Source organism: Cyrtonyx montezumae, unplaced genomic scaffold (assembly GCF_038088225.1).
Source record: "Cyrtonyx montezumae isolate F1298 unplaced genomic scaffold, pur_monq_1.0 scaffold_10, whole genome shotgun sequence".
In the NCBI taxonomy this organism is placed as follows: domain Eukaryota; kingdom Metazoa; phylum Chordata; class Aves; order Galliformes; family Odontophoridae; genus Cyrtonyx; species Cyrtonyx montezumae.
Window position 1 is genome coordinate 31,301,547 of NW_027071826.1, and position 25,641 is coordinate 31,327,187.

The 25,641-nt window shown below is 42.3% G+C and overlaps 2 protein-coding genes across 2 annotated transcripts in view; both read right to left on the minus strand.

The window, feature by feature from the left end:
• LOC136060308 (cytochrome c oxidase assembly protein COX16 homolog, mitochondrial) overlaps positions 1-4,492 on the minus strand; it is a 36,467-nt gene extending 31,975 nt beyond the window's left edge. The window contains exon 1 of the mRNA XM_065754707.1: positions 4,419-4,492. Coding sequence (XP_065610779.1) covers positions 4,419-4,478 — 60 coding nt within the window. The 5' untranslated portion in view covers positions 4,479-4,492. The remainder of the gene's footprint in view (positions 1-4,418) is intronic.
• Positions 4,493-7,956: 3,464 nt separating this feature from the next.
• LOC136060331 (deubiquitinase DESI2-like) overlaps positions 7,957-25,641 on the minus strand; it is a 52,550-nt gene continuing 34,865 nt past the window's right edge. The window contains exons 4-5 of the mRNA XM_065754756.1: positions 24,766-24,907; positions 7,957-8,974 (exon numbers count right to left, since the gene is read on the minus strand). Coding sequence (XP_065610828.1) covers positions 8,732-8,974; positions 24,766-24,907 — 385 coding nt within the window. The 3' untranslated portion in view covers positions 7,957-8,731. The remainder of the gene's footprint in view (positions 8,975-24,765; positions 24,908-25,641) is intronic.

The following is a 25,641-nucleotide window of genomic DNA, read 5'->3' on the forward strand; positions in this document are numbered from 1 at the left end:
ATCAGATCACACTTATTAGTGCTGGCAACACAGATTATGGTGTAAAGGAAGCAGGAAAATGTTATGATAAATACTGCTGGTGAAGGAATGTGGTAATTTTCAGCCTCTTCTTCAGGACCGCTGCTGCAAAACCTTCCAGCTATTCACTGTGAGCTTCAAAACCAGAACAGCCGTGAATTATTTTATTTTAGTCTGCAGTGATCACAGTCAAAAGGGTTTTGGGGTTTCCTTTTTAAAGAACTGTCACATACACAGTGCAGGGCTGGTGAAAGACAGCAATTTGGCAGCCCACGGACTGAAGTCTCTCATTTGTTCCCTAAACAAAGCAGCACCTTGTGCAGCCAGGGAAATAAGGCGAGCCTGAAGCGCCCTCCTCTGCCAGCTCCCACTTGCAGGAGCTGCTCACCAGGGCTGCTGACAGAACCACGCAGAATCCTCTCAGAAAGTGATTGAGACCTCACTCTGCTCCCAGTGGGAGCAGAACCGGCTCTGCCTTTCTTCATAATCAACAGGAATCGTTATCAGCTCAGATCAGAGAAAAAAAAAACAAAAATACAAATCCCTTAATTTGATTCAAGATCATAATCAAGTAAGGGGAGTGCTGACTTAGAGAATATGCTAGAGCTTACAAACTGCACTACAAGCAGAAGAAGATTAAATAGCCAGTAGATGGCTGCATCCACACCTGGGGCAGCACCTGGCACAAACAGAGGCAGTCACAAGCAGCCAGCAATGCAGACCTGCATGGTGCCACGCAGCGTGGAACTCCAGGCACAGTATTACACTTGGGCCAAGTACAGTGTTAAATGGCTCAAGGTGGAGTATGTTGAAAGCAGTCAGTTTGACAGTTGCAATACGGGTGACTACAGACCACAATACAGCAAAACCAGTCCACATGCTTGGAATCATAGAACCGTATGGGTTGGAAGGGACCCTTAAAGGCCATCTAGCCCAACTCCCCTGCAATGAACAGGGACACCCACAGCTACAACAGGTGCTCAGAGCCCCTCCAGCCTGACCTCAGTGTCTCCAGGGATGGGGCACCCAGCACCTTACTAGGAAACCTGTTTCGGAGCCTCACTATAAAAAACTTCTTCCTTATGTCCAGTCTAAACCTCCCCTATTTAGTTTGAAACCATTTCCCCTTGTTCTGTCACAGCAGCCCCTGCTAAAGAGTCTGTCCTTCTTTCCTATAGCCCCTTTAGATACTGAAAGGCTACTGTCAGGTCCCCCTGGAGCCTTATCTTTTCCCAGCTCTCTCAGCCTGTTGCCTCCCATGCTACTATTCTGTGTCTTAGGAAGAAAAAAAAAAAACTGTTTATTAAAATGTCCATTTCATAACAGGTTGGAAAGCATGGCAAACGCATTAAGTAGAAACCAACCTAAGAACAATGCAGAAGAGACAGCAAGCCATATGTTCCTCAGTGTGAGCAATTAGCAGAAAAGGGCATTTTCAGCCACAGTCCTGTCACTTTGCATTACACACATTGATGGCTCAGGCTGCTCAGATGACCAGGGAACTTCACCCAGCAGCTGCAGCTGTCTGAAAACCAGGTTTGCTATGGTGGCCAAGCTGCAGCTGCTGGATACCCTTCCTTCTCCAGATACCCTTCCTTCTGCAGCTGTCTGAAAATCAAGTTTGCTATGGTGGCCAAACTGCAGCTGCTGGATACCCAAAATCTCCAAGATTTAAATTCCTTCTTGAAATTACCATTCCAGGCACTCACAGGTTCAAAAAGTAGAAAGGAATACCTATTTGTTTGTCTAAACCTATCTAGAAAATATCCTTCAAATATTAAGAGACAAAAAGAAAAGTTGAAGGCACTGATTGAAAAGGTGAGCTCAGAAATGTACGAGCTGAAGGTTCTGCATATGTCACACCTCACTGTAAAGCTCCAGGAAGTAATAGATGTCAATGAAACTCCTGCAATTTCCCATCATGTATTGCTCAAGGGGGCAATGAGAACAATGTTAACAATAGCACTGACACATCTAGAAATAAAAAAAAGAAGTTGATTGCAGTAACTCTTTTTCATATGCTATCAGAATATAATTTAACAACAGTTTTTTACAGAGAGAGCATAAGCCACAGCTTCCAGTTGAGCTGGTCTTCATTAGTGAAGGAAACTTATCCACAGACACAGAAATCCATGTCCTGATGTGTGGGAATGGGGGCGTTTGGAGCAGGGAAATAAGGCTAGGAGACCAGCAGTTCATTGCATGGCCTGACACACCACTGGGCTTCTCTGTGGGTCTCCTGGGAAATGACCACGAGGCCACAGCACTACTCAACACCACTCTTCTCCTCCTCTGACATCTGGAACAAAGCATCCATCAAAGAAAACCTGCACTGCTCAAGGCAGCAACATAGATGACAATGCAGGACAGCCTGCATGCATGAACACTAGTGGAAATACATTTTAAGAAAACATTTATTCACAGAAAAATAGATCTTTCACAGTTCCAGGCTACCCTCATTCTCTCTTTTGGCAACACTACATACAGCACTTGAAACACCAAAGATCCAGAGAGAGGAAGAGACCTACAAGGAAAGTACTTGTGAACACAGTCATTATATGATGAGGGAAAAGGAAGAAAGCAAAAAACAGAAAAGATGTGGAAATCCACACCTACAGACATGAAAAACTTTGTAATGTACTACAGGTTCGAAACCTGAAACACCACTTATATAGAGAGATATACTTAAATAAGTGTGAAATGGAAATCCCCAGATGAGGCACAGACTGTGGCTCCTGCCTGCAAAGATGCTGAGAATTTCACTTTACCCCTCTGACAAACTGACAGAAGAACTGGAACCACAGCTGCACATGGCTTTTGCAGCTTACGGGGTACGAAGGACCTTACAGTGTACACTTGTTTGAAATCAGTCAAAGGCAGAACTACAAATGCAAAATTTGGAAAGTGTTGTGAGCACGCAAATTAATGGTTCACCTTTTTTAAGTAGTGATGAAGTTCTCCTAGAACAGAGCCAAGCATCCTGAAAATGTTTGTATATGGTAGGCTTCACACAATAAGGAGAGATTTTACATCACCGTGACAGGAAAGAGATGCCAATGCAGCTGGCAAAGACACTTAAGTCACCACAGCACAGCCCTCCATCCAGCAGTGAACTTCAGAGCTATGCCTGTGTACTCAGCCTGGCACCCATGCAGCTCTCACCACCTCCACTGCAGCCTTCAGGCTGCCCAGCAGGCAGCACGTGAGCTGTGCCGACATCCCACAGCAGGTGACATTGTTCCCTCTTATGCCATGCAGAACAAGTGACAAGTTTGCAGAGTTAAATCAGTCACAGCTCAGGGCTTGCTGCAGGACTAAACCCCATCCCCAGCAGACTCGCTGATGCTTACAAAGGAACACCATCGTCTTCAGAAAAAGTGTGACCAAGCACTGTGACTGACACATCTTCCTGGCAAAGCTGTTGTCAGTTTGAGGCTTTAAGGATCAACTGAGAAAAATCCCTTCCAGACAAAAATATTCTAACAACTCCCAGATGAAAATGGGGGGGGGAAGGATCAAGATGATAATTTATGCTAAAAAGGAATAAATATTTGTTATAAATATATTTGATCGTGCATGTGTATAGTGAGAGCCTAACCTGTCTCTGAGTTACCATCTGTTTAACCTTGGAATCTTTCTGAAGGGGCTTTTCATCCAAACACGTGGTGCAAGGAGGCAAGGCATGAAAATTCATTTACATAATAACAATAATTACAATTTTTAAAATACACAATTGATGAGAAGTCTGGCAGTGCCAAAGAATAAGGTTTTGTCTAGTTGAAAAAATGTACTGCACGCAAAAATCTAACAGGACTTCACATGTCAGTATTATCACCAAATATAGAACTTGGAGGTCACAAAGGCACGCTCCTCCCATTCTTGGCACACATTCAGTGCCTCTGCTGCTGCAGTAAGGGAATCGGGATGAAATTCACAGAATCACAGAGTTGTAAGGGTTGGAAAGGACCTCCAGAGATCATGGAGTCCAACCCCCTGCCCAAGCAGCTCCCTAGCCCAGGTTGCACAGGTAGGCGTCCAGGCGGGTCTGGAACGTCTCCAGAGGAGACCCCACCACCTCTCTGGACCCGCACGCTGCTGCCAGCCGCTGGTTTGCTCAGTCCCTTCCCCAGCAGCGCCACAAACCTGAGTCCCCTGTGCCTCGGCAGCTGACCCACACGCCACGAGAAGCACTGGTGACCGACAGCGTTACCAACAACTGCGCGCAAGTTCCCTGCGCGAGCTGACGGCATCCCTCCCCGGAACCCCCAGCAGCGCAACTCCCGCTGCGTCTTTTACGCCGCTCTCCTCCGGACCTCTGCCGTTCGCCGTCGCCACCCCTACAGGAGCCGCCAAACTCGTCCCGCTCAGGGCTCGGACCCGTCCCCGACCGCCCCGCTCACCAGCAGCGGCACGCCGAAGGTCATCGTGCGGCCCCGCCACAGCCGGCGCAGCCGCTCCATGGGTCCCGCCCGCTGCCGCCGCTTCCGGCGCCGGGCCGCCCCCCACACCGCTCCCCCTGCCGGCGCGGCCGAGATACGGGGTTCCGCCCGTCCGTCGCCCGGCGCTGTGTTAGCGTGCCGTATCGTTATACCAAGATATCGCTCGTGAGCGGCACTGAGTTCCAGCGCAGCTTACTGCGGCGCGGCCGTCACTGTGACAGCAAAGCGCCATCTGCAGAACTGCAGCGACCCACGCTTAGCCCCGAGTTGTGCTGCTGAGATGGAGTTAGTCCCCTTTGCGTGTGTGCGCGGGAAGAAGGAGCCGCTTTGACTCCACGAGAAACAGCTTTGAAGCCTCAGAAATGAGGAAACAAAAAATTACGGGGGAAAAGACTTCGTGGCTAAACTGAGAGCAGGGACGTGTACGGCATAGGTGTTGTTAATATTCACTTGGATGACCGCTGCATAGCCAGCTGAATCTCCACTTACAACAAAAGACAAGTCAGCTCAACACTGCACCTGCAAGCCCCCATTAGTTTCTGTAGGCCAACGGACATCCTTCCTGTCAGCTTCCTTTGTGATTTTGACCTTTCCATCAAAGCTTATTAACACAGTCCCCGAAGTCCAGTCAGTAGCTACATCTTTCCTTTTATTTCCAAAGGAACGGACTACCATGATCATACCATCAGTTCTCCTGCATTGTTATCCCTTATCCGGATCACATTGTACCCCAGAACCTTATATGTTCTCTCAAAACAAAGCTGGCTGTGCAGGTAGACTCCTCCAAGATCTAGAACCACTAGTTATTTATTCCTAGTAGCAATTCAATGAATTCTTCCATTTACTCAAATATCTGAATTCCAGAAATGCCAACTTTCATCTGAGGGAGGAGAGAACAAGAATGAGATCAGGCCCATGCTCATCTCTGAGCTGTATTGAGGACAGGATGAAGACACCAAAGAGCACTCCTGAGATTAACCTCTCAAAGCCAAGACAGCTGCTATTGCAGACACAGAAGCACTGAGATGTTATTACTTACCTCATTCCTCTCACTGTAACTTTGCCTAGAAACAGTTTGACTTGTAACTCCAGGATTACGCTAACCTTACCTTTGTTATTAGCTATTAGCTCTCTCTGTTAGAGAAATAATCCACAGCTGCTGATGGCCACATGCAGAGTCATATTCCAACTTCTAAAAGGGCCCTTAAGGGGTTGTGTTGGTGCTCTGGTCAAGAGTGATAAGCTGCTCTTTTGTTTTCACTGATAACTGCTGGTATCTGGAATTTTCCCATGATGTTATAAACCAAAAGAGAAAGCAAATATGAAACTAAATGAAAATGCTATATAATTACATGACAATAACAATAATTTTGTGTTCAGAAGGATAAGAAGAGTGCCTAAATCAAACATGCTGTGCCAGAGATGAGCAGTAAATTAGACTTTAAAAATGTTTTTGTTTTTAATAATCTAAAATGCTGTTAGATTACAGAGATAAAGCTATCATCAATATATATTTTATTTCCACAGTGTCCCTTTGTTCTTGTCATTGTTGGTCAATCACCTTGAACAGAGAGAGGTGAGGAGAAACCTGTTTGAAGAGTGGAATATATTCTCATTTTGACTTACAACAGAGGTTGCATGCCTCCTTGTTATGACCCCCACATAAAAGACTGACAAACATAAAAGTAGATAAACATCCAGTTTTTATGACACCAACAGCTCACCCCAAGTGTTACTCCCAATACTGCAAGCACTTATCCATGTCCTCGAGAAGGCTGAGTACAGCTTTCTTGCTTGTGTTACAGCACAGCCAGTTAAACATTTTACCTTGTTAAATACTGTGAGAGGGTTTTCCTTGTGAAACGTGCCACTAAAGCCGTAGTTCTCTCCTAAATGTGTAATGATGTTTTGTCTGGAGCTCAGGTGCAGAATGGAAACCTGAGGGTGCTGGTTGGCTGGCTTTTGTCATGTCAGAAATGTGTCATTTCTGACTACAGTTTCCCTGGTCTACACAAAAGCTCTGGGAAAGTCTTTTCTCACTCAAGGACCTACAAAGTGATTTTAAAATTCACTGCACATACTGTGCTGCTGGCTATTGGCACCCTGGGAACTTCAGACGAATGGACCTTGCTTGCATTGCTGGTTTAGGCTACAATGGCCATGACTGCAGGTGAAGAGAGCACACAACAATACATTGTGTAATGTTTCTGGGCAGCAAAATGGGAAACAGGATGGAAATCTTACTAAACAGCCCTGAACAAGCCAGGGTAATCAAGACTGGTGCTGAATTGGATACCAGGAGCTGTAGAACTGCTCACAATGCAGCGTTGGCTGTGAGTAGCCAAGGTTAATAAAGAGTATAACTTACGTTCAGTACAGAACTTGCAGCAATTTGTTCAGAAGATGAAAATGGGAGGCGTGTTGTAAAAGGCTCATTGCCCAAACACGCATCACTCCAGGAAGCCGTGGAGTGGACCATCCCATGAGTTTTGTTTCCACACAGTACATCTCTCCAGAGCCTTCTTTTTCACTAGGAGTGTGCACATATAACAGAACTTGAAGCGCTGTCTGTGCAGACAAGATGTGCATCATAGCCAGGACCTTCAGTGCTGAGAGCGCACACCTCTATATACCTGAGCTAAAGGAACAGCTGGTTGGACTTAGCATGCTCTTGGTCTTACTGCAATCAGTAAAAGAAAGCAACATTTCTGAAGGACTTATAGTTCTTTCTGGATGGAGGGGAAAGTCCTGACTTGATATCAGCTGTTCGGTACAGCATTTCAAAAGTAGCAACCTCCTGCCAACACCATGCCTGTTCTTTTTTATCCTTCCTTGTGTCTCCAAGAGGAGCCAAAAGGGAGAGAGAGGCCTGGGTTTCTCCTTTGATGCTCTCCTGCATCTTCTGAATAAAACTCTTGGTGAGGTAATTGAGTGGAAGGGTTGGCATACCTGTCCTTTTCTCCCTCCTCAGCTTTCTTGTCAGCCATCACCATGAGCAGAAATACATCCAAGGACCAGATTCATATCAAGAACCTGCCTGGAGAGACCAGTGAGACAGCTCTGCCCATTTTTCATGTCACTGAAATAGTGCACACAACAGAAGGCACCATGGTGGCCCATGCATGGGAAGGGTCATCCATGCTTTCTTGATGTGGCCCTAGGTTTTCCCCTCCACCTCCAGAAAGGGAGGAGAAGAAAACGGGTTCATGATTTATTTTTCACCTTCTTGGGTTGGCTCGGCAAAGACTGGGGAAGGGTGGCATGTTTTATGTTTGTGGGCACTGGAGAAAAAGCTGAAGGAAGTACTGATCTTCCCAGTAGATTTCTTCCCCTCATCTTACTGCTCCAGAGGGCCATTTCCCTCAAAATCAGCCAGCAAATGTCAGCTAGGAGATAGATCTGCCAGGCTGGGGAAAGGAAAAAAGAGGTAACCAGGAACACTGCCTAGAAGTAGAAGAACTGAGAGGGGTTTGTGCCAAAAAGCACCAATATGGTCAACAGTCATCTCTGCACCTACTTAGTAGCTGCCTCTAAGCACTAGCCCCATCCTTTCTTTCTTTTTTATTTTTTTGACCCCAAAGAAAAGCCATGGTAACACATTCGTTTTCTGGGTTCTCTTCATTATTACTTTCAAGAGCAGGGCAGTCATTTGAGCTCTTAAATTTGAATAATGAAAACTGGTGATTGTAGAACATCAGCACCTTTCATTTCCTTCACATGAGTTAGAAACCTGATAATTACAAAAGGGATGTGGCTGAGTGGAGCTTGTTGCTGGTCTAAGAGATGAGAAGATTGAGTTCTGGCTCTGCTTGCTTCACTGGGTTGCAGGCAGGAAATTTGCCATGTGGCAACCCAAGCCAAAATAGAGAGGAGGCTGCTGGGCTCAAGTGGGTGGAGGGAGAGATAAAAAGATAAAACTGTCCTAGTGAAGGAACATCACAGTATGGTGCTCCCTGCTCCTATGTGAGCTCTCATGTCTGAGAGAGCAGCTTTCTCAGTGGATCAAGGAGCATGGGGATCCTGGGAGGAGAATCCAGCATAGTTGCCACACTCCTCAGCTCAGTGTTGGAGTTCACAATCATTTTGCCAAACTACTGTAGTAGCAGCCCTTTGAAAAGGGTCTGAAGTTTCTCCTCCTCAGAACTAGGGGTCTTCTTTCCCCTATGTTGTCAGATCAAAAAGGAGGGGAGAAGCCACGGTGTGTGAAAGGGTGACTGAGGAAGAAACAGCACAAAAGAGAGGAGAATGTTACTGGAGGCTGTAGTGGGCACAGCTCAGACCCGGGTATGTCTACAGGTTCGCGAGGTGCCTGAGGCTGAGGGGGTGGCAGAGGTGGAGGGAGACTCCTCGTCCGTTGTGTCCCCCTGCTCCTCCTTGTGCAAGCCAAGGCTGATGTGGCTCTGCAGGGCTGCTGGGGTCAGCCACTCCTTGGGGAGACAGCTTTGGAGGAAGGGGATGCAGGAGCTGAAGTAGGCCAGGCGGTTCACCCAGCGGGGGATCTCCTTCCCACACAGGATCTGTGAAGCAAACAAGAAAAGAACATAGTTAATAGTACCAAAAGGCATCTGTAGTGGCAATGTTATCTCCATCTGCACCATCATCTCAGCAGGGTGAATTCCCCATTGCTCTGAAGAGAGCTGTTTGAATTCAGGGAGTATCTTCTACAGCTAAAAACAGCTCTAAATGCAAATGACTGCACACAGTGACTTCTCAACATGCATACAGAGCTCTGCCAGCCATAGCCCTTATCAGCATCAGAGCAGTGACTGGGGAAAACAGCTCATGGCCCTCCATATCTTTGGCTCAAAAATTTTGCAGAAAGATTTAGGCTGTTGCTGGGCAGACCTTGAGCAGTCAAGAAGCTGAGCCTGATGAGGCAGATGGAGACGTCTGAGAAGCTGTTCTTTCTGCTCACTTTTCATCCTCACACTGATACACCCAATTAGTCAAGTTATGGTATCTGGGAGTCTTTTACCTATTGTCATATACCATTTAATATCTCCTTGTGTGGTATTTCCTAAAAGTGAAGAAGAGAGCAACAAACACAACAAGCCCAGCATCTCACTTGGTCTGGATCCTGGCACCAATGTGGATTACATTCTGCTAGCACAAATACTGATTTCCTTTTATATCATATTCAGCACAATGAAACAACTCACTGCATACTGTCAAGTTTCTTCTACTAATTTTGATCACAAATACATACAGGTGCCAGGCTTTAGTAGGTGTATCTGGCTTAGAATAAATAAGGAAAAAATCCCTTTCCATGTGTTACCATTTCTTTTAATTTTCTTTTAGCAGAAATTTCTTTTAGCAGGCACAGTAGAGGCACCTGGAACTTAATAAGCCTCAAAGAGCTGTCTGTGCTGAATATACTGCCACTGCAGCCAGACCCACACCAGTGTTCTAGAGTCTGAAGCCTGTGGCAGGTACAATGGTCATAATACCTGAATTCTCCTTCAACACAGTTTACAGGACAGACTGGGAGGAAGTTCCACCCCACTAATCCCACTTTCTGTGGATTAATGGTTCCAAGATCGTCCATGCTGCTCCTTCTGCCACCTTCCTCCTGTCTGAAACTACATTTAATTTAATACCAATTACTGCAAAAGCTAAGAGGGTGTTTGTCCCTAGTCCACTAAAGAGCTTATCTGGTGAGATGCCTGTTATTGACAATAAAAATGCAGAGCTTGCTTGGAGATTTCAAGAGATTTGTCTGGGAGCAGCACTGGAACAGTTGTTAGAGGACAGGCTAGCCTGCTTTATAGTTCTAAGAACTGATGACCATCTGGTTCTTCATGTGTCCTGTGGTCTGTCCAGAACAATCTCTGCACCATTCCAGCATTCACCTTAAGTACACTAACTCCAACAGCATGGAATTTCCAATAAGGTGAGGAGAAGGCAGTCAACCCATAACCATGCTAATTCCACTACAGAACTTAGTTTATTTTGACATATATTGTTTAAAAATTAATGTGTGAAACTGAAGACATTATCATTAGGTATCAAAGAATGAGTAGAAACATCTGGCTGCTAAGATCACTTGCAAGCATAAATTTCCATTCTTTACCAAATATCCTGGAACTTACAACTCAAATGTACCTTCTACTTCAACTCTGAACAGTGCTGCATTATGCTTAACCTCTGATACAGCCATATGAATCTGTCTTATTGAGACTTATAATCTGTGGGTAATTCCTTCATCAGGAATTCTCCCATCCAGATCCTTGGTTTCCATTGCTGGAACTATTGTTTGAATCAATAAGCACTGGCTCTCTCTACCTTCATCTAAGACTTATCCATAGAAAACTGGCTGATCTATTCAATTTTCTCACCAGACATCTCTAGTTCCACAAGAATATTCCTCATTTTTTTAAACTGCATTCAACATCTTATACTCAAACATCAAACCTGAGCTAAAGCCATCAAATGCAGCAGAATTACCTCTAGATTTTGTAGCATTTCTCTTTTTTCTTCCCCAAGAACTTAAGCAACATTCTGCCAGTGTAGAAAGTGACTCAGTCCAGGCTCCTTGTGATGTATGCATGCATGTGAGTTTAGTTCTCAAGCATCCATAAGTCTTACTAACAACATCCCCCTAAACATTAATAGGAAACCAAAAAGTGAGAACGATTCTTCAGGTAATTACCAGAAGGAACAGAACAGCACAAGGCTAGACTGCCTGGAATGGAAATGTGATTTTAAGATCTGGTTTTCTTTTCTAAGCAGATCCCCTAGCAACTGAAACAGCTCTTCCCAATGTGGAAACGATGCTGAAATGTTTGCCATTTGTTTACAGGAGCTTCTTCACACAGAACAAATCCATGAGGTTAGGAGGAGACCCCTGAGGACAGAGAGACATGTGGACAGCAGGCCATAAGGCAGAAAAGGGCAGGCTGGGGAGCTTAAGGATAATGATGAAGTCAAAGTAGCTCCCCTTTCCTCAGTCGTGCTTGTATCTTTCTTGTCAGTGAAGCCTACAATTCCTCAGCAAAACACAATACTCAACAGGAGCAAAAAAGCAACTGCAGGGAATGCCACTGACACTACAACCTGCTCCTCTGTTTTCAGCTCCTTGTCATAAAATGTACTGTGCTACAGCACCCAGCAATATTTAGCCAATGTAGAAACATCAAATAAACCTTACTGTGATGGGGCTAAGCCAACTGAGGTTAAATAAAACAACAGAAGCAAGAGGAAGTGTGTTTTCCACTTGAATATGAGTCCACAGAAAATTTATCTACTGTGGCTCTCCAAGACAATCTCATTGGAAAACCACACACTGGAGCAATGAACTCACAGAACCTTGCTACCATCCATTGTTTCCACAAGCAGAACTCTTATCTTTGTTAAAGGTTCTCGGAGACTGGAATTTTAGAGTCTTTTTCTTGTCTGACAAACAAGTGGGTTTCTGTCTTTTGAAGGGGATAAGCTTCTGCTTGCTCCCCAAAACCAGTTTGCACTTCAGGCAGAAGCCCCTGTGCAGGCTGCATATACAAGCAGCTTCCACTGCGTGGCACCTTGTGACAGTCGCACACTCCTCCCAGAGCTGCAGTTGCTTCTGGGAACTCTGCATTACAGCTGTGAGTGACCCAGCTGGTGTCTGCAGAGTCAAAACGTAACAGCAGTTCAGACATTTGGGGCCGAAGCCAAATCTGAGGGAGAAACAGGACCTGACAGGTTGGGTGCTACTTCTGCTCAGCTGTCAAATCCACACCAGGATCTCAGCTCATCAAGAAGCAGCTCATGTAGGACATAGGACGAGGTCTCAGAATCTTAAGCCATGTCATTTTGCACTAATGAGTCCCTGGTTAAAATGTATGAACAGCTCTGGGAGTAAGAACTGCAACCCATGACTCTTCCCTCTGTTAAATACCCTGAGAGCTAGGGTTTATTTCTCAGCAAGATCTTAAAGTTCCCTGTAAAGCTTTCGTTTGAGCAGGAGAGCAGCTGGAAAACACATGTTTAAATGCTATCCAGCAATGGACGAGGCTGAGTCTTCTGTCTTGCAGAGGACAGTGCTGTTTCCTCCTCTTTCTTCTCTTTCAAAAGAGAGCGAAGCTCCGAGCTGCACTCTGAGCACTCTGTATCTACTGGCATCTACTAGACATACTCTGAAGTAGTCTGACAAGATGAGCCCCTTTCAAAAGAGGCTGAAGGGCTGAGTAGTTGCAGATCCTAAGACAAAATGCTGGAATACAGTAGGTTTTGGGCTGTGCTGAATGATGGCACATGCTGGAGCCACTTGTTGAGAACAATGCAGTGTCAAGACAAATAGTATGGCACTATGCTTAATTTGTAAGGAAGCTGTCAGCTTTCAAATATTACCATTTGAAAAGACATTATCTACAAAAACACACCACCAAATTCGATGCATATCAAGCAATGCTTCGTAAAGATAAAACGGTGGAACTGAAAAGAAGTCTGTCATCTCAACACAATCATTTTAAAAAAGTTAACAGTCGAACAGACTGGCTATATGGTAGGAAATCTGATTGCAAAAAATAAAAATAAAAAATAAAAACCATTTACTGATGGTGAGTTTATTAAGCAATGTTTGGAAAGCGTGGCAGATATAATGTGTCCTGATAAAAAGCAGATTTTTCTAAAATCAGTCTCACCAGACTGTAGTCGTGTGCACAGAAGAAACAGGAGCTTCTGTTGAAAGAAATCTGGAGAGTAAAGCTGCTAATTTCAAACTGTACAACTTGGCAGTAGATGAAAGTGCCAATGCCACAAAAAATGGCTCAAGTTTTCATTCTCATCAGAGGTATTGATAATGTATATAATGTCACTGAAGAAACAGCTTCTTTGGTGCAATTAAAAGATAACTAATCTCTTTATTTGTATGAAGCAGTAAAAACTTACGTTAAAGCAATTTTCCTTAACACTTGTCAACATCATATCTGGTATAGCTACTGATGGTGCCTTGGAGATGGTTGGTAAAAAAAGAGGAACTTATAAAATTAATAGATGACACAATTAGCACTGGCAACTCATTTTGATGAAATATCATTGCATCAGACATCAACAAAATTTATGTGCAAAAGATTTAAAAATGGATAACATCAAGCAAATTGTCATCAAAGCTATAAATTTCATTAAGTCCAAGAGACTGAATCACTGCCAGTTCCAGGAGTTCCTTAAAAGTGTGGATGCTGCTTATAGGGATATCATTTACTTTTCTGAAGAAAAGTGGTCAGGGTAAAATGCTAAAAAGATCTTATGATTTGCAAAATGAAATAAATTCATTTATGGAACCAAAAGGAAAATTTGTGCCAGAAGTTGGAAGTGAAAAATGGCTCACAGATAATAGCATTATTTTTTTTTTTGTGGATTTGACCACTCATTTAGATGAGCTGAAATGTGTCTTCAAGGTGAAAATCAACTGATCTGTGCCATGTTTCAAACCGTAACTGTTCAAAATGAAACTTAAATTATGGCAAACTCAAATGATGGCGAATAATGTCATGCATTTTTCTGTGTTGGCTGAACAGAGTCCTGTGAATAGCCTAAAATAAGCAGCCTTGCTTTCAGTTTTGATAAAAGTATTTGAGAATAGGTTACAGATTTCCAAAAGATAATCTTTTTTTTCGTATTCACAACTCCATTTTCATTTGACACAAATACATTATCTACACATTTTCAAATGGAATGTATAGAGTTGCAATCAGACATTTAACTCAAAAGAATTTGATCATGTTTCCTTAGTAGACTTTTAGAAGACCTGTCTTAAAAGATAAAAATATCCTGTGCTTCACAATCATGCTTTATATGTCATCACTTTTTTGCAGTACGCGTATTTGTAAGCAACTGTTTTCAAGGATGAATCACAGGAAGAGTAATATTTCATCAAAAATTTCTGACAAGCACCATGGGAACTCACTAAGAATTGCAACGAGTGCCATTGAACCAGACACTTATGAATTATTTTCATAAATAGAAGGTCACTTATCCCACTAATTATATATTTTTGTTGGTTGCTGTTTTTTACATTTAAATAAAAATATATAAAAAATAAGTTTTGTTACTTAGATACATTAACTATATTATATATTTGATAAGTGACTCAATACAATTCCTCTTCACTCAATGTGGCCCGGGCAAGCCAAAATGTTGGGCAACCATGCTATAAGTCAAGGAATATTTCTTAAGTGAGCCCTTTCTAAAGCACCATATAATGCCCCAATCTGAAAATCAAGATGTTCAGAGGCACTATTACATTCTTCAAACAATGCATGCTAATTATTTCAATTCTTGTCATCAGACTGTGCCTCTGAGAGTTCAGCACTGAACATCTGCTAAGCCATGCACTATCACTTTCACTTTAGCAGCCTTGCTGAAAATGAGGTAGCATCCACACAGGGAACGTATCCACTGTGCTATTGTACAGTACTACCCTTGCCACATATTATGAAAAGCGAAAGGGTTTTACTGGCACCTAAGGAGTCTAACATGTATCCCACAGCACTTTAGGAGCAAGGTCTGTAGAGTCTAAGGGGAATTTTTCCAGTGTTAGCATGAGTCAGCTCCTGTGAGGCCTAAACAATATAGCAAATATGATGACTTGCTGAATTTCAGAATAAGGCATTAGACACAAACCAGCACATATACTCAGGCAAAGCTTGTAGGCTCTGCTAGGACAGCCAAAGAACATGCATAAAAAGAGAGAAACAGCAATACAATCAAATTAGTACTTCAAGACACGTGGAAAAGACCATTAACCCAATGTATAGGGATACCTTTGCCCAGTGCTCACAGAATTAAGGAAACTAATATCTCAGCAAGAAACAGACCTCTAGCTCTGCACTGGAAATCTAACTATATGACATCTTGATGGACCATGTTCAGAGCCAAATTATGAGTGGCATCACTGAGTAGCTGTCTATCATCAACACTGCAGCATGGCCAAGCACTCTCTGAGCATTGAAGTCCACCAATTCTAAGCACAGACAGCAAGATGACAAGGTAGGCAGCAAGATGACCATTTCAGGAATTCTGAATATAATTAAGTCTGGGCCTGTTACTGATATTTAAAATAACAACTTTTATACCAAAACAATGAACAACTACAATTTATTTGTATTATCATGGTGATGTGGACAGGAACACTTTTCCTAGCAGGTGCTGCTTCAAGACTAGCAGCTGAGAACAGCTGTTTCCCAGTGTGATCATCCAGCTGTTATAACATATGTAAATATATATGTACATACACAAAGTATGTTGCACATGGCCATCCAATCCACATCCATGGAGCAATGGACACTAACAGCATCCTTATTCCTGAACAGGTAACCAAGAAAATCCTGCATTTCCATCTCAGTCTGAAGCCTTCTTTCTTGACACCGCACAGCAGCAGGTTACTGAGGATGGCAGTGCAATGAGTATGGGGAATACAGGAAGCCACAGGAACAGGGAAAGGACTGGCAATGTTGGCAGGACTCCTAAGCAAAAGCTTCCAGTTTCAACACACTTAGATAGTACATTTACATTTCTGACGCTTTTCATTTATCGTTTATCAAAAGCTCCATGATGGTATAGCTAGAGATGAACTTCCCTGAGGGTATGAATTAACTTAGCTCCAAGCTGTTATGCTCTGTTATAACAAAAGGCCACAGAGCTTTTGGTTTGGAAAGACAGCTGCAAAAATAAAGCAGAAAGGCAAAACAGATGATGCAACGCATCCACATTTATACCAGTCCTAGGGAACTTAACATGTTTCGGTTTTGATATGTTGGTTTTCTTTGTTGGTGGCTTGTTTTTTTTTTCTTTTATTTCCATTTTTCTCTTAAAATATCTTCACATTTAATATTTTTTGCTAGATAGTTCACTTTATAAAGAAAACCTGAAATAATTTCAGGGCCACATGTAGTAAAATCAGACCATTTTCAAAAGATTTTAACGATGTCCTGAGAACTTGACGTTTTGAGAGTTCGATTTCTGTTTCAAATTGTTTGCTACCTCATACTATTCCCCTGCACAAGTAGGTAGATGGAGGAAAAGGAATTACCATGACACTGGGAAGGTGCATACTGGACTTATTCTGTTAACCATTTTCACTGGGATAGAGCACTCATTCAGGGTAGCAAGACTAGAAAGGTTAATGATGGGGAAAAAAAATATACTTTTATTGTAGCCTTCATTCCAAGGACTGCCCAAATACTTCATATATTTCAACTAACACACAAACTACCCTAAGAAATCTCATTTTGCGACTACAGAATGCAGTAGCACATCTGGAATGCAGTGTAGCAGTTTACTAACAGCACACAGTCAAATTCATGCATATTTACAGGCAGTATGGAGAGAAAAATGACATCCGTCTGAAACTATGAGGATAATTTACGAGTGCAGGATGTCTTTATTAATACTATTCTTCTAGATCTATGTCATGTTTTAAAAACAGAAAACAAAATACATCCTGTTCCTTATAGAACTAGCAACATTCAAAGGCTACTAAAATAAAGAACGTCTTTTAGTCAGCTTGTGTAAGGACTGGCTCAGGTGCCTGGAAACAAAGGTTTACTCGTGTTCTTTCATACCCTGTGGTTGCTTATGGTTGGTTGGTTTGTTCATTTCTGTCCCTATTTCCTGCCTGTCTAGAGTGCTCTGTCCTCTGCCAACAAGAGCACAACAAAACACACATCTCCTCCTCGTAACAGAGGAGACTTTTTAGCAACTGTTGACTATGGAAAAAAAAAAACCCAAGGGTATTAGTTGTCAACTTAGGATGTGCTTCAGAATGGTTTATAAAAGCTTCTGTTGCTTTTGACTGTGATACAAATGCCTCCTGCAGTTCCCTTCTCTGATGTTTAATAACTTCTCTCTGAGCTTCCAGGCTACGGAAAGCTTCCTAGTTTTAATAATGTTACAAGAGCTCATGTGTGTCTGGGGATGGACCTGGAAAGCTTTGGGGTTGAATTATTCATTGTGATTAAAAAGTTGGCCTCGTTTGGTCTTTGACTCAGCAAACTTGCCTTTCTCAGCAAATTTCCTGAAAGTCAAACTACTTTAAGGGAAACAAGATTCTGATGCAAGTTTGTTAAAGGCTGTCAGTTCAGCCTTAGCTGAAAAAGGGCAAGTGACTAGACAGAAAGAAAGGAGTGCTGGCCACCATCTCTTCTCCCTAAAGTGCAGCCACAGGGAGATTCAGTTTGTGTGGCTTTACTAAGCATGTCCATTCAATCTGACATGGAGATTTAATACTCATTCTCCAGTGTCAGCAACCAGCAGTAGGCAGGCCAGATGCCTGCTTGAATCCTCACATGCAGGATTCACCAAGCAGACTCCATCAGTTAACCTACAGACTATTAGCATTTAGAGATCATCTTTGTCAACTGAATTGAGAGCCCTGCTGACTTCAGGAGAGGGGGAACTCCCAGGGAATGTTGCAGTGCTGCATCAGGAAGATTCTGGCTGCAAAATGTTTGATTCTGACAGGGTCCACAATTCACACCCATGGTAGCCAGGCTCATCTAGGATGCTAAAGAATTTTCCAATGCTGAACTAAACAACCTCAGATACCCAGGAGATTCTCTTCCATTCCTGTGTCAAAGAATAGGCCAAGCTCACCAGGGCTATTTTTGACAGCCATTTCAGTGCAACAAGACAAGACCTCAAGTTTCCCCAAGTATTTTTCTCTCTGGAGATTTGTACAAATCCAACAACTTCAAAATGAGCTTCTAAAACCACAAACATGCTCATTCTGATTCAGGGCTCTTCTCCTCTTGAAGTGTGTTTTCTATCTGTTTATATAAATAATTAAAACAGGACAGTTCCCACAGAAGAGGCTGAGGGACACACAGCTCCAGAACATCTCATGTCTGATTTTCAGGAGAGTTTTTGTTGGAAGGAGAAAAGGTAAATAAATATGTAGTCCAACTTGCTCTCACACCTCAGTGACCTTTTCTCTATCCAGGAAGCTTGTAGTTATACAAGGATGAGTGTATCACTGACTGTTAGAACTTTTTGTAGGAGAATTCTTAATAGACTGTCAGATTCTTCTTTAAAAGGCTCTGCTTTTGTTGATTACTTACTCCAGATATCATAGTTCAGCCCTAACAATTAGTTCAACTTTTAGCCATTTTCCCAGATGGCACCTCTGAGCACTGCCCCTTGGATCCAGTCCTATGGATGAAGAAACACTAAGCAATAAGGAAAGAGATCCATCGGTATTTTAAGGAGTAAAGGGGTGAAAAGAATCAGTGGGTACAAGAGGAAGGTGGAGATATCAGTCTGACCCTTAAAAGCCTTCTGAAGGATGATCACATATGGAAGTTAGCCTTATATGTTAACTTCAGTGTTGGTTATAGTCAGTTTTAATACCTTTCTCTAGGTCACAATTTAGGAAACAAATAAGGATCTTGAAATCATTGAATCATTAAGGTTTGAAAAGACTTCTATGATTATCTAGTCCAATCATTCACCTATCACCATTGTTGCCCACTAGACCACGTTCCTTAGTACCCCATCTACACATTTCTTGAACACCTGCAGGGACAGTGACTCCACCACCTCCCTGGGCAGCCTGTGCCAGGGTCTGACCTCTCTTTCAGATGTTTAACTCTGCTTCACCATCTCTCAAGTCTTGCAGCCAAATTCTGATTTTGTTAACTCCAGTAGAATTCATATCAGTTCATTCAAGTACTTCTGTGCCAAGTTTATTCCAGGTTTAGGATTCTCTGAAAATGATCTTAGAATTCCAAACTGGTCCTACTAATAGACTTGGCCGTCTCCTAAGCTCTCTCTCTCTCTCTATATATATATATAAAACAACAACAACAACAACAAATAGAGCATTTGTGAGACAGACAGATCATTTCAGAAGCTGCTATAAAATACAGTGTTTTGACTTGTTTTGGTATACATATAAATCACAAGAAATTATTCCTCTTTCAAGAAGAGTGAGAGGAGACGTGGTAAAAGAATAAAACTTTCTGTCTCAGCTGCCCTTGGGTAACATTTCAACATGAACAATCTTTAAGGTGAATCAAATCAGTATCTCTCAATTTATTTCTTTTGATGAGCATCAACTTCAGATCTTGCCAAAAGAGCTCAGAAGACCCACTGACTTTATTGCTGTGCCACCATTGGCTACTGGGGAATAAGAGGGGTTATTTTCTGTGATGTTTACAAATGCCTCACTTCTCTGATAACTTTTCATCATGCGGTCTATAGTAAGGTGCTAAACAATTTATTTAAATAGCAACCATTCCAGTTTCTTGGCAGTAATCACATTGATGAAGGAAGAAGGAGTGGTTTCCTTGAGTTATTTCACTTATCTTCTAGTTCTGGTACTGTTTCAAAGGTGTTTTTCTCCTTTCCCATGTTGGTTTGCCCTTTTCGGAGACATGCTGTAGCATCTGTTGTCACTCTGGTAACAATGGAGCTTCATAGCTTATCTTAAGACACTGAGCTTCAGAAAAGGAAATTGCTGGTGGAAAGTCAAATGAGTCATCTTGTTTGTGAATGGGTTAAGCACCAGGAGCTTTTTCAGAATCTGTAACTTGCAGTGACATGGTATCCTTACTCTCAGTACTGAGAAATATCACTAGACTGAAGAACGCTAAAGGAGAAAGCACTCATGCTCCCTCTGATCCTCTGGTTACTGCTGTGTTCTCAAGAAGCTGTATTCAGGCACTGTATACTTATCACGTGCCTACAAATGACTAGGGCTGGTACTTATTTGCCCCCCATTTTATCCACTGGCAGTCAACCTTTCTACATGTATCTGGAGGTACAAGCAGTGCCAACTATGCATTTGCCTTCCACAAGTCCAAATTGTACTGAAGAGACTCAGAGAAATCACAAGCCATGCTCTTGCATTGAAAAGAGCCCTCTGACAGCAATGTGACAGTTCCCTATATCTGCATGCACTTACCCTTATATATGCTCAAAGAATAGGTTTGGTGATAGCATAATTGCATCTGTTTCTCAGCACCTCAAGCACACTATTCGTAGCATACTTCCTTGTTTCCCAAGGCTGCAGTGACAAGTGCTCCTGGAAAGCATCGGTATGGCTGGGACCTCACACCTGTGGATTCTTGCAGGGTAGCTTACAGCCAGCAATTACTTTGACTTTGGCTTTTTGCTGAAAGCACAGATGTGTTCTTCTTCCTTTATGTTTGCTTTACAGCAATTTGCAACTTATATCCTTTTGCTGTATCACATCTTGTTCTGAAAACCAGGAAAATCAGCAAATCTATTATGGAAAGATCTTATTATTTTTGTCTTTTTTACTTTGTCTTTTTTACTCTAAGGTTCAGTAGCCAAAATTTCTTTTCCAACTGTGAGAGTTTAAATAACCTCTTTCGTCTGCCAGGGCAGCTCATAAGGAACGTAAATATTTTGCTGTTTCCTGGAGGGCCATTTGCATGTATAGTTGAGATTGTCAGGAACACAGTGGCTTACCAACAGATGATCAAACAGAAGGACTTCACCCAATACTGAAGTAGTCCTAACTTAATCCACACACACACAACATTATCAGAACGCTAAAACCCTTTCTGCATCCGTGCAGCATCCCCTCCCTGAAGCACCCACAATACCAACACTCAGCAAGGCACAGCTCAGCACACAGGAAGTTTGGGCTCTGCTACTGGTACTCCAAGTGTTTTTCCTTTGGAGAAACTGCAGACATAAGCCCCCCAAGGTTGTCCATCCTCCTGATGAGTTTCCTCAGAGAGCATGGTGCTGACACTACTCGATTTTGATCACCATCAACACGAACTGCATGAAATAAACAAGATCCTTGTAGACAAATTCCTGATTTCTGTTTGATGAACCTCTTCATTGTAACCAACAAATAATTTGCTTCAGTGTTTGGGTTTTTTTTATAAAAACAGATACCACAGGATCATGTAGCAGTCAGAATGGCTGTGACAACACTAACTAATTTTCACTAATTAGGCCAAGCTCCCTCACCTTCCCACACTGACAGACTGTGAGGATAAAGGGAAACTGCAAAATGATGCCTGAAATTGAAGCTGGGCACGTGCTCAAGGAGCGCTTCTAGTTTCTCCCTCATGACTGCCTGCTAGAAAGTTCTGCAATGCATTACAGCAGAACTTCATTCAGAACTGAAGATGTGCAGCTGTTAATAGGCAGAGGCTTACGTTCTTGGGCAGTTCTTCTCAGGTATCCTAAAGTTCCCTGATAATGAAGTATTTCTCAAAAAATCCCCAGCAGAAGAAACCTGGTCACGCACGTTCACTGATTCACTTTCTGAGGAAGCTGCCATGAAATGTCAGTCTTACGTCTGCCCTTTCACCTCCTCTGCAGAATTGAGGCCTTGGCCAGCAGGGCACCCGGCTGCAGCTCCTTCAGTCCAGGTGACCACATGGGATCCTCCCAGCCACCAGGGCAATATCTGTACGTATGGATACTAATTAGCAAGCCCACAGTCAAGTGAGGACATTAGGAAGGCCAAACACGGCTATCAAGTACGTGGCTGTCATAGGGCCTGTCAGACATACTTGTGTGAACACATTAACTCACACATCAACACACAGCCATCAAGTTCCAGCTCCCTCTTGGCTTGCTGATATGGAGCAATACAAGCCACAAGCCAGTAATTCACATTGGCAGATAAGGCAGCTTTCATCAAAAGACTTCAAAGCACTTTTCAAAGGAAGGAAGTAATCCAGTGTACAAGATAGGGTGCTCATGCACAAAGCAGGGATGTGACTTGCTTGGCATTAGTCAGCAGGCTCAGAACAACCTTCTCCTGAACTCATCACACCGTTTATGTCCCAGGCAGATTTATTCTGCCAAACAAAGCTTCTAACATCCTTTCTTTTAATTCTTTGAATACTTGCTCCTATTTTCTGCTTTTAACTGCCACATAACATAGCTGTGCATAAATAAATGCTAATTAACATTCTTATACTCCTTCACAGAAAGGACAATATGAATACCAAGACTAGTCTCAACACTGATTTAGAGCACAGATCCCACTTTTCTTTTCTACATTCTGTGGTGATGTATTTCCACAGTCTTGAAAACCTACTTGTCATACAGTTAATGCATTCTGCTCACCTTTACCAGCTGAAAGCTTCTGCCTTGGAACTTTACACACTAGGGCTTAGAGTCTCTAATCTGTTGGGGAGGTAGCTGGCTGCTTTTTTTGTTTTGTTCTGTGATTTTATTTAATGGGAACCACAAAAATAAAAGAAAGCACTAAAGGCTGCAAAGTCAAGCAAGCATTCAGATGCTGGGAAATAAGAATAGAAACTTTAATGCCTTTTAGTTCCAAGAGGTTCTGCCTCATCCGATTTCAAGCAGTATTCAATTATGTGGTCAGAATCGTCCTGAGATAAGCTATGCTACATCTCTCTCATCTAAAGCAGAGTGATTGTCAAATGAGTGTGCTTATAAGAAAGAATGGAGAAGTCTATCATAAGGCAGCCACATGTGTTTCTGGCATTGCTGACTGAGACACATTGAATCGCTTTGATTTCTTAGTGTCTTAACACTGGCTATTTAAGATTTTTAGGGTCCATTTTCTGTACCTAGATGCTAGAGATCATCCAGGGCCTCCTACTCCTGGACCTGAAGTGCACCTCCTTTTGTTGTTTTTTTTTTTTTTTTGCATTTTTAATAGTTTAGAGAAGGGTAATGAGCACAAACATATGTGAAGAGCAACAGCAGCTAAATAATTCTGCTTGCCTATGAAGGATTTATTGAACTGCCCTTTTGAGTTCTATAGTAGTTAGATCATGCTGTTAATATTTTAGGTGGGTTTCCCACCTTGATTTACCCATTCCATATGAGTAACGAAGAGGCATTTGTTTTATTATCTGGCTGTGTTATGGGGCAGGAGCAAGTCCACGCATATGGGCACGTTTAATCCATTAAGAAAGTAATGTAGGAAAACCTAACCCTAAATTCCACTCCTGCAAAGGTGTTCATTGAAGGTTTACTTCACCTTAAGTAAAAATCTTAAACTTTAAAATATGCTAGTAGTTTTCTATTAACATCAATCTTATTTGACTTAATTTCAAAGGTTGGATAAGGAAAAGGCAGTAAAAGGTTTACTGATATGTTCTAGCAGAAATGAGGAAAAAGGGCTTTGAGCTTATGGCTTGGACATAAGACAGAATTTTTACACGTCAAAGTGGCCTTATTTCACTGCTTCGCATAAAGCTTTTTTTTAAGCTTTCATTAATAATCATACAGCTTTCTCCCAGATTTCCTTCAAAATACTTAAGTTTGCATTTTGTTTAAATAATCTGTAAGCTTTCTGTTTCATTATTTGATTCCAAAACAGTATTTCAGCTAACTCATTGATTTATCACTGTACTTCTTGAAACTCATTCTGTACCAATACAATTTCCTCCTGCTTATTTTAACGTGACAGCATTTACTGAATGGACTCATTTCATTTTCCCTTCCTATAGTTAGTAAAGGTGAAATCAATAAAGAACTGGTTTTCCTAAGAGTTTGCTTGCAGAAAAACACAGAAACATGGTATTGTTTTTGGATAGAAGGTCACTCGCGTTTTCTGCTTCTCATTACTTTCCTGGCACTGGGTCAAGATCCTGAATTCATTTTTACACAAGTGCTGAATGCACACTCCTTAACATCAGCTTTGAACACCTCAGCTGGGAATGGAAGAAAGGCAACTTTCCCTCAGAACTGTAAGATCTTGGTCGATTGAAAAATGGAATATACCAGATTAACAGAAATTCAGGATAAATTTGCACTTCTCCATGCTTCAGCCCTCTCTGAATAGAAATACCAGCTCTGTCACAATTCAGTGTTTTTGGCAAAGTAGAAATGTGTAATCATCAAAGAAATCTGAGAAAAAAAAATCAATACTTTTTTTTTTTAAGAAAGGCATTCTAAATAGTGCACGCTGAAGAAAAAAAGTGGAACAATCACAAATTGAACACTGCAATATTTTGTTAGCAAAACACTTAAGCAATTTTTATTCCTTTTCAGATCACTGAGGGTTGTTTACACTCTTGCTCTTAAAATGATACTAGTCTGAGTGCTGGCCAGGTTTGTCTTTGCAATTTTTGCTCAGCAGCCTATTCAATGAGCTTCAGTGCAGGGAGTCCAAGTTTTATAGGCAGTTTAAAGCAAACCAGTAATAAACCTGCTGCATCTCTACCTCCTAATGCTCTCTTTCTGAATGTCGACAGGCTTTCAAAAATATTAAGGGCTGAGACAGGAGATTTGACTCTTGGCTCTGACCTGGCAGTTCTGCTCCTATATTCCTATTTCCTATTTCTGTAAGCACTACTGCAGATCTGAAACAGCAAAATAAATAAATAAATAAAAAGAGTAAGAAAATAGCTGTGCCTACCTCAGCCAAAGCAGCAGAGAAATGATTACAATTCTTGTGCATCAGGTGGTATGCGTTGCCTTTGTACTCTTTGCCCAGCTCTTCCATAATCTTATCCACATCCTCTTCTGTGAAGTCTGTGGTGCCCAGTGCAATGGATTCTCTAGTAAAAACAAAACACAACAGGAAACATGGAAAGCTACGATGAAGAGAGTCATGCATTACCAAGGAAAAGGAAATGATAAGGCAATGGCAGGAAGGACAGGTGTTAAGTCATGGGTATGCATATCTGGGGCTATCAGACAGATTCCTACTAACAAAATGGCATGCTAACATTCTCAAGTTTATCTGTAGAGCAGATTAAAGCACAGGAACAGTCCCCTGAGCCTTCTGCTCACCACCAGGGATATCTTAATTCTTGGGGTCTGCTTGCTTCCCCCTGTGTCCGTAGCTCCTCAGCGGAAAACTGCAGTAGGACACAGGAGATTGCTTTCTCATGATAGTGACATTTTCCACGTGGGCCAGAAAGGAGCAGATAGAGCTTTAAGAGGGAGCAGACTGCTTCTTTCAGTATCCATTCAGTAGTGCTTGTTCTTCTAAAGTCCCCAGCATCCCCCAATGTAAACCCACAGACTGTGGAAGTCAAGTCCCTGTGGGCAGTTCCTTGAACCACAGCCCCAAAGCCTAAGTACCCTGAACAGTGCCTTAATGAAGTATCCTCTCAGACTCCTCTAGTAGCTACTCTGTATTCTGTGACAGTGTAGCTATAAACACATGAGATGACTTCTGCAGTATCTATAACTAAATGATGCTCATAAAAAGAGTAGTTTTTTATTTCCCTGGGCTCTGGCTCTGCATAACACAGTTACTCCCATTCTTGCTGACAGGTAAAACAGG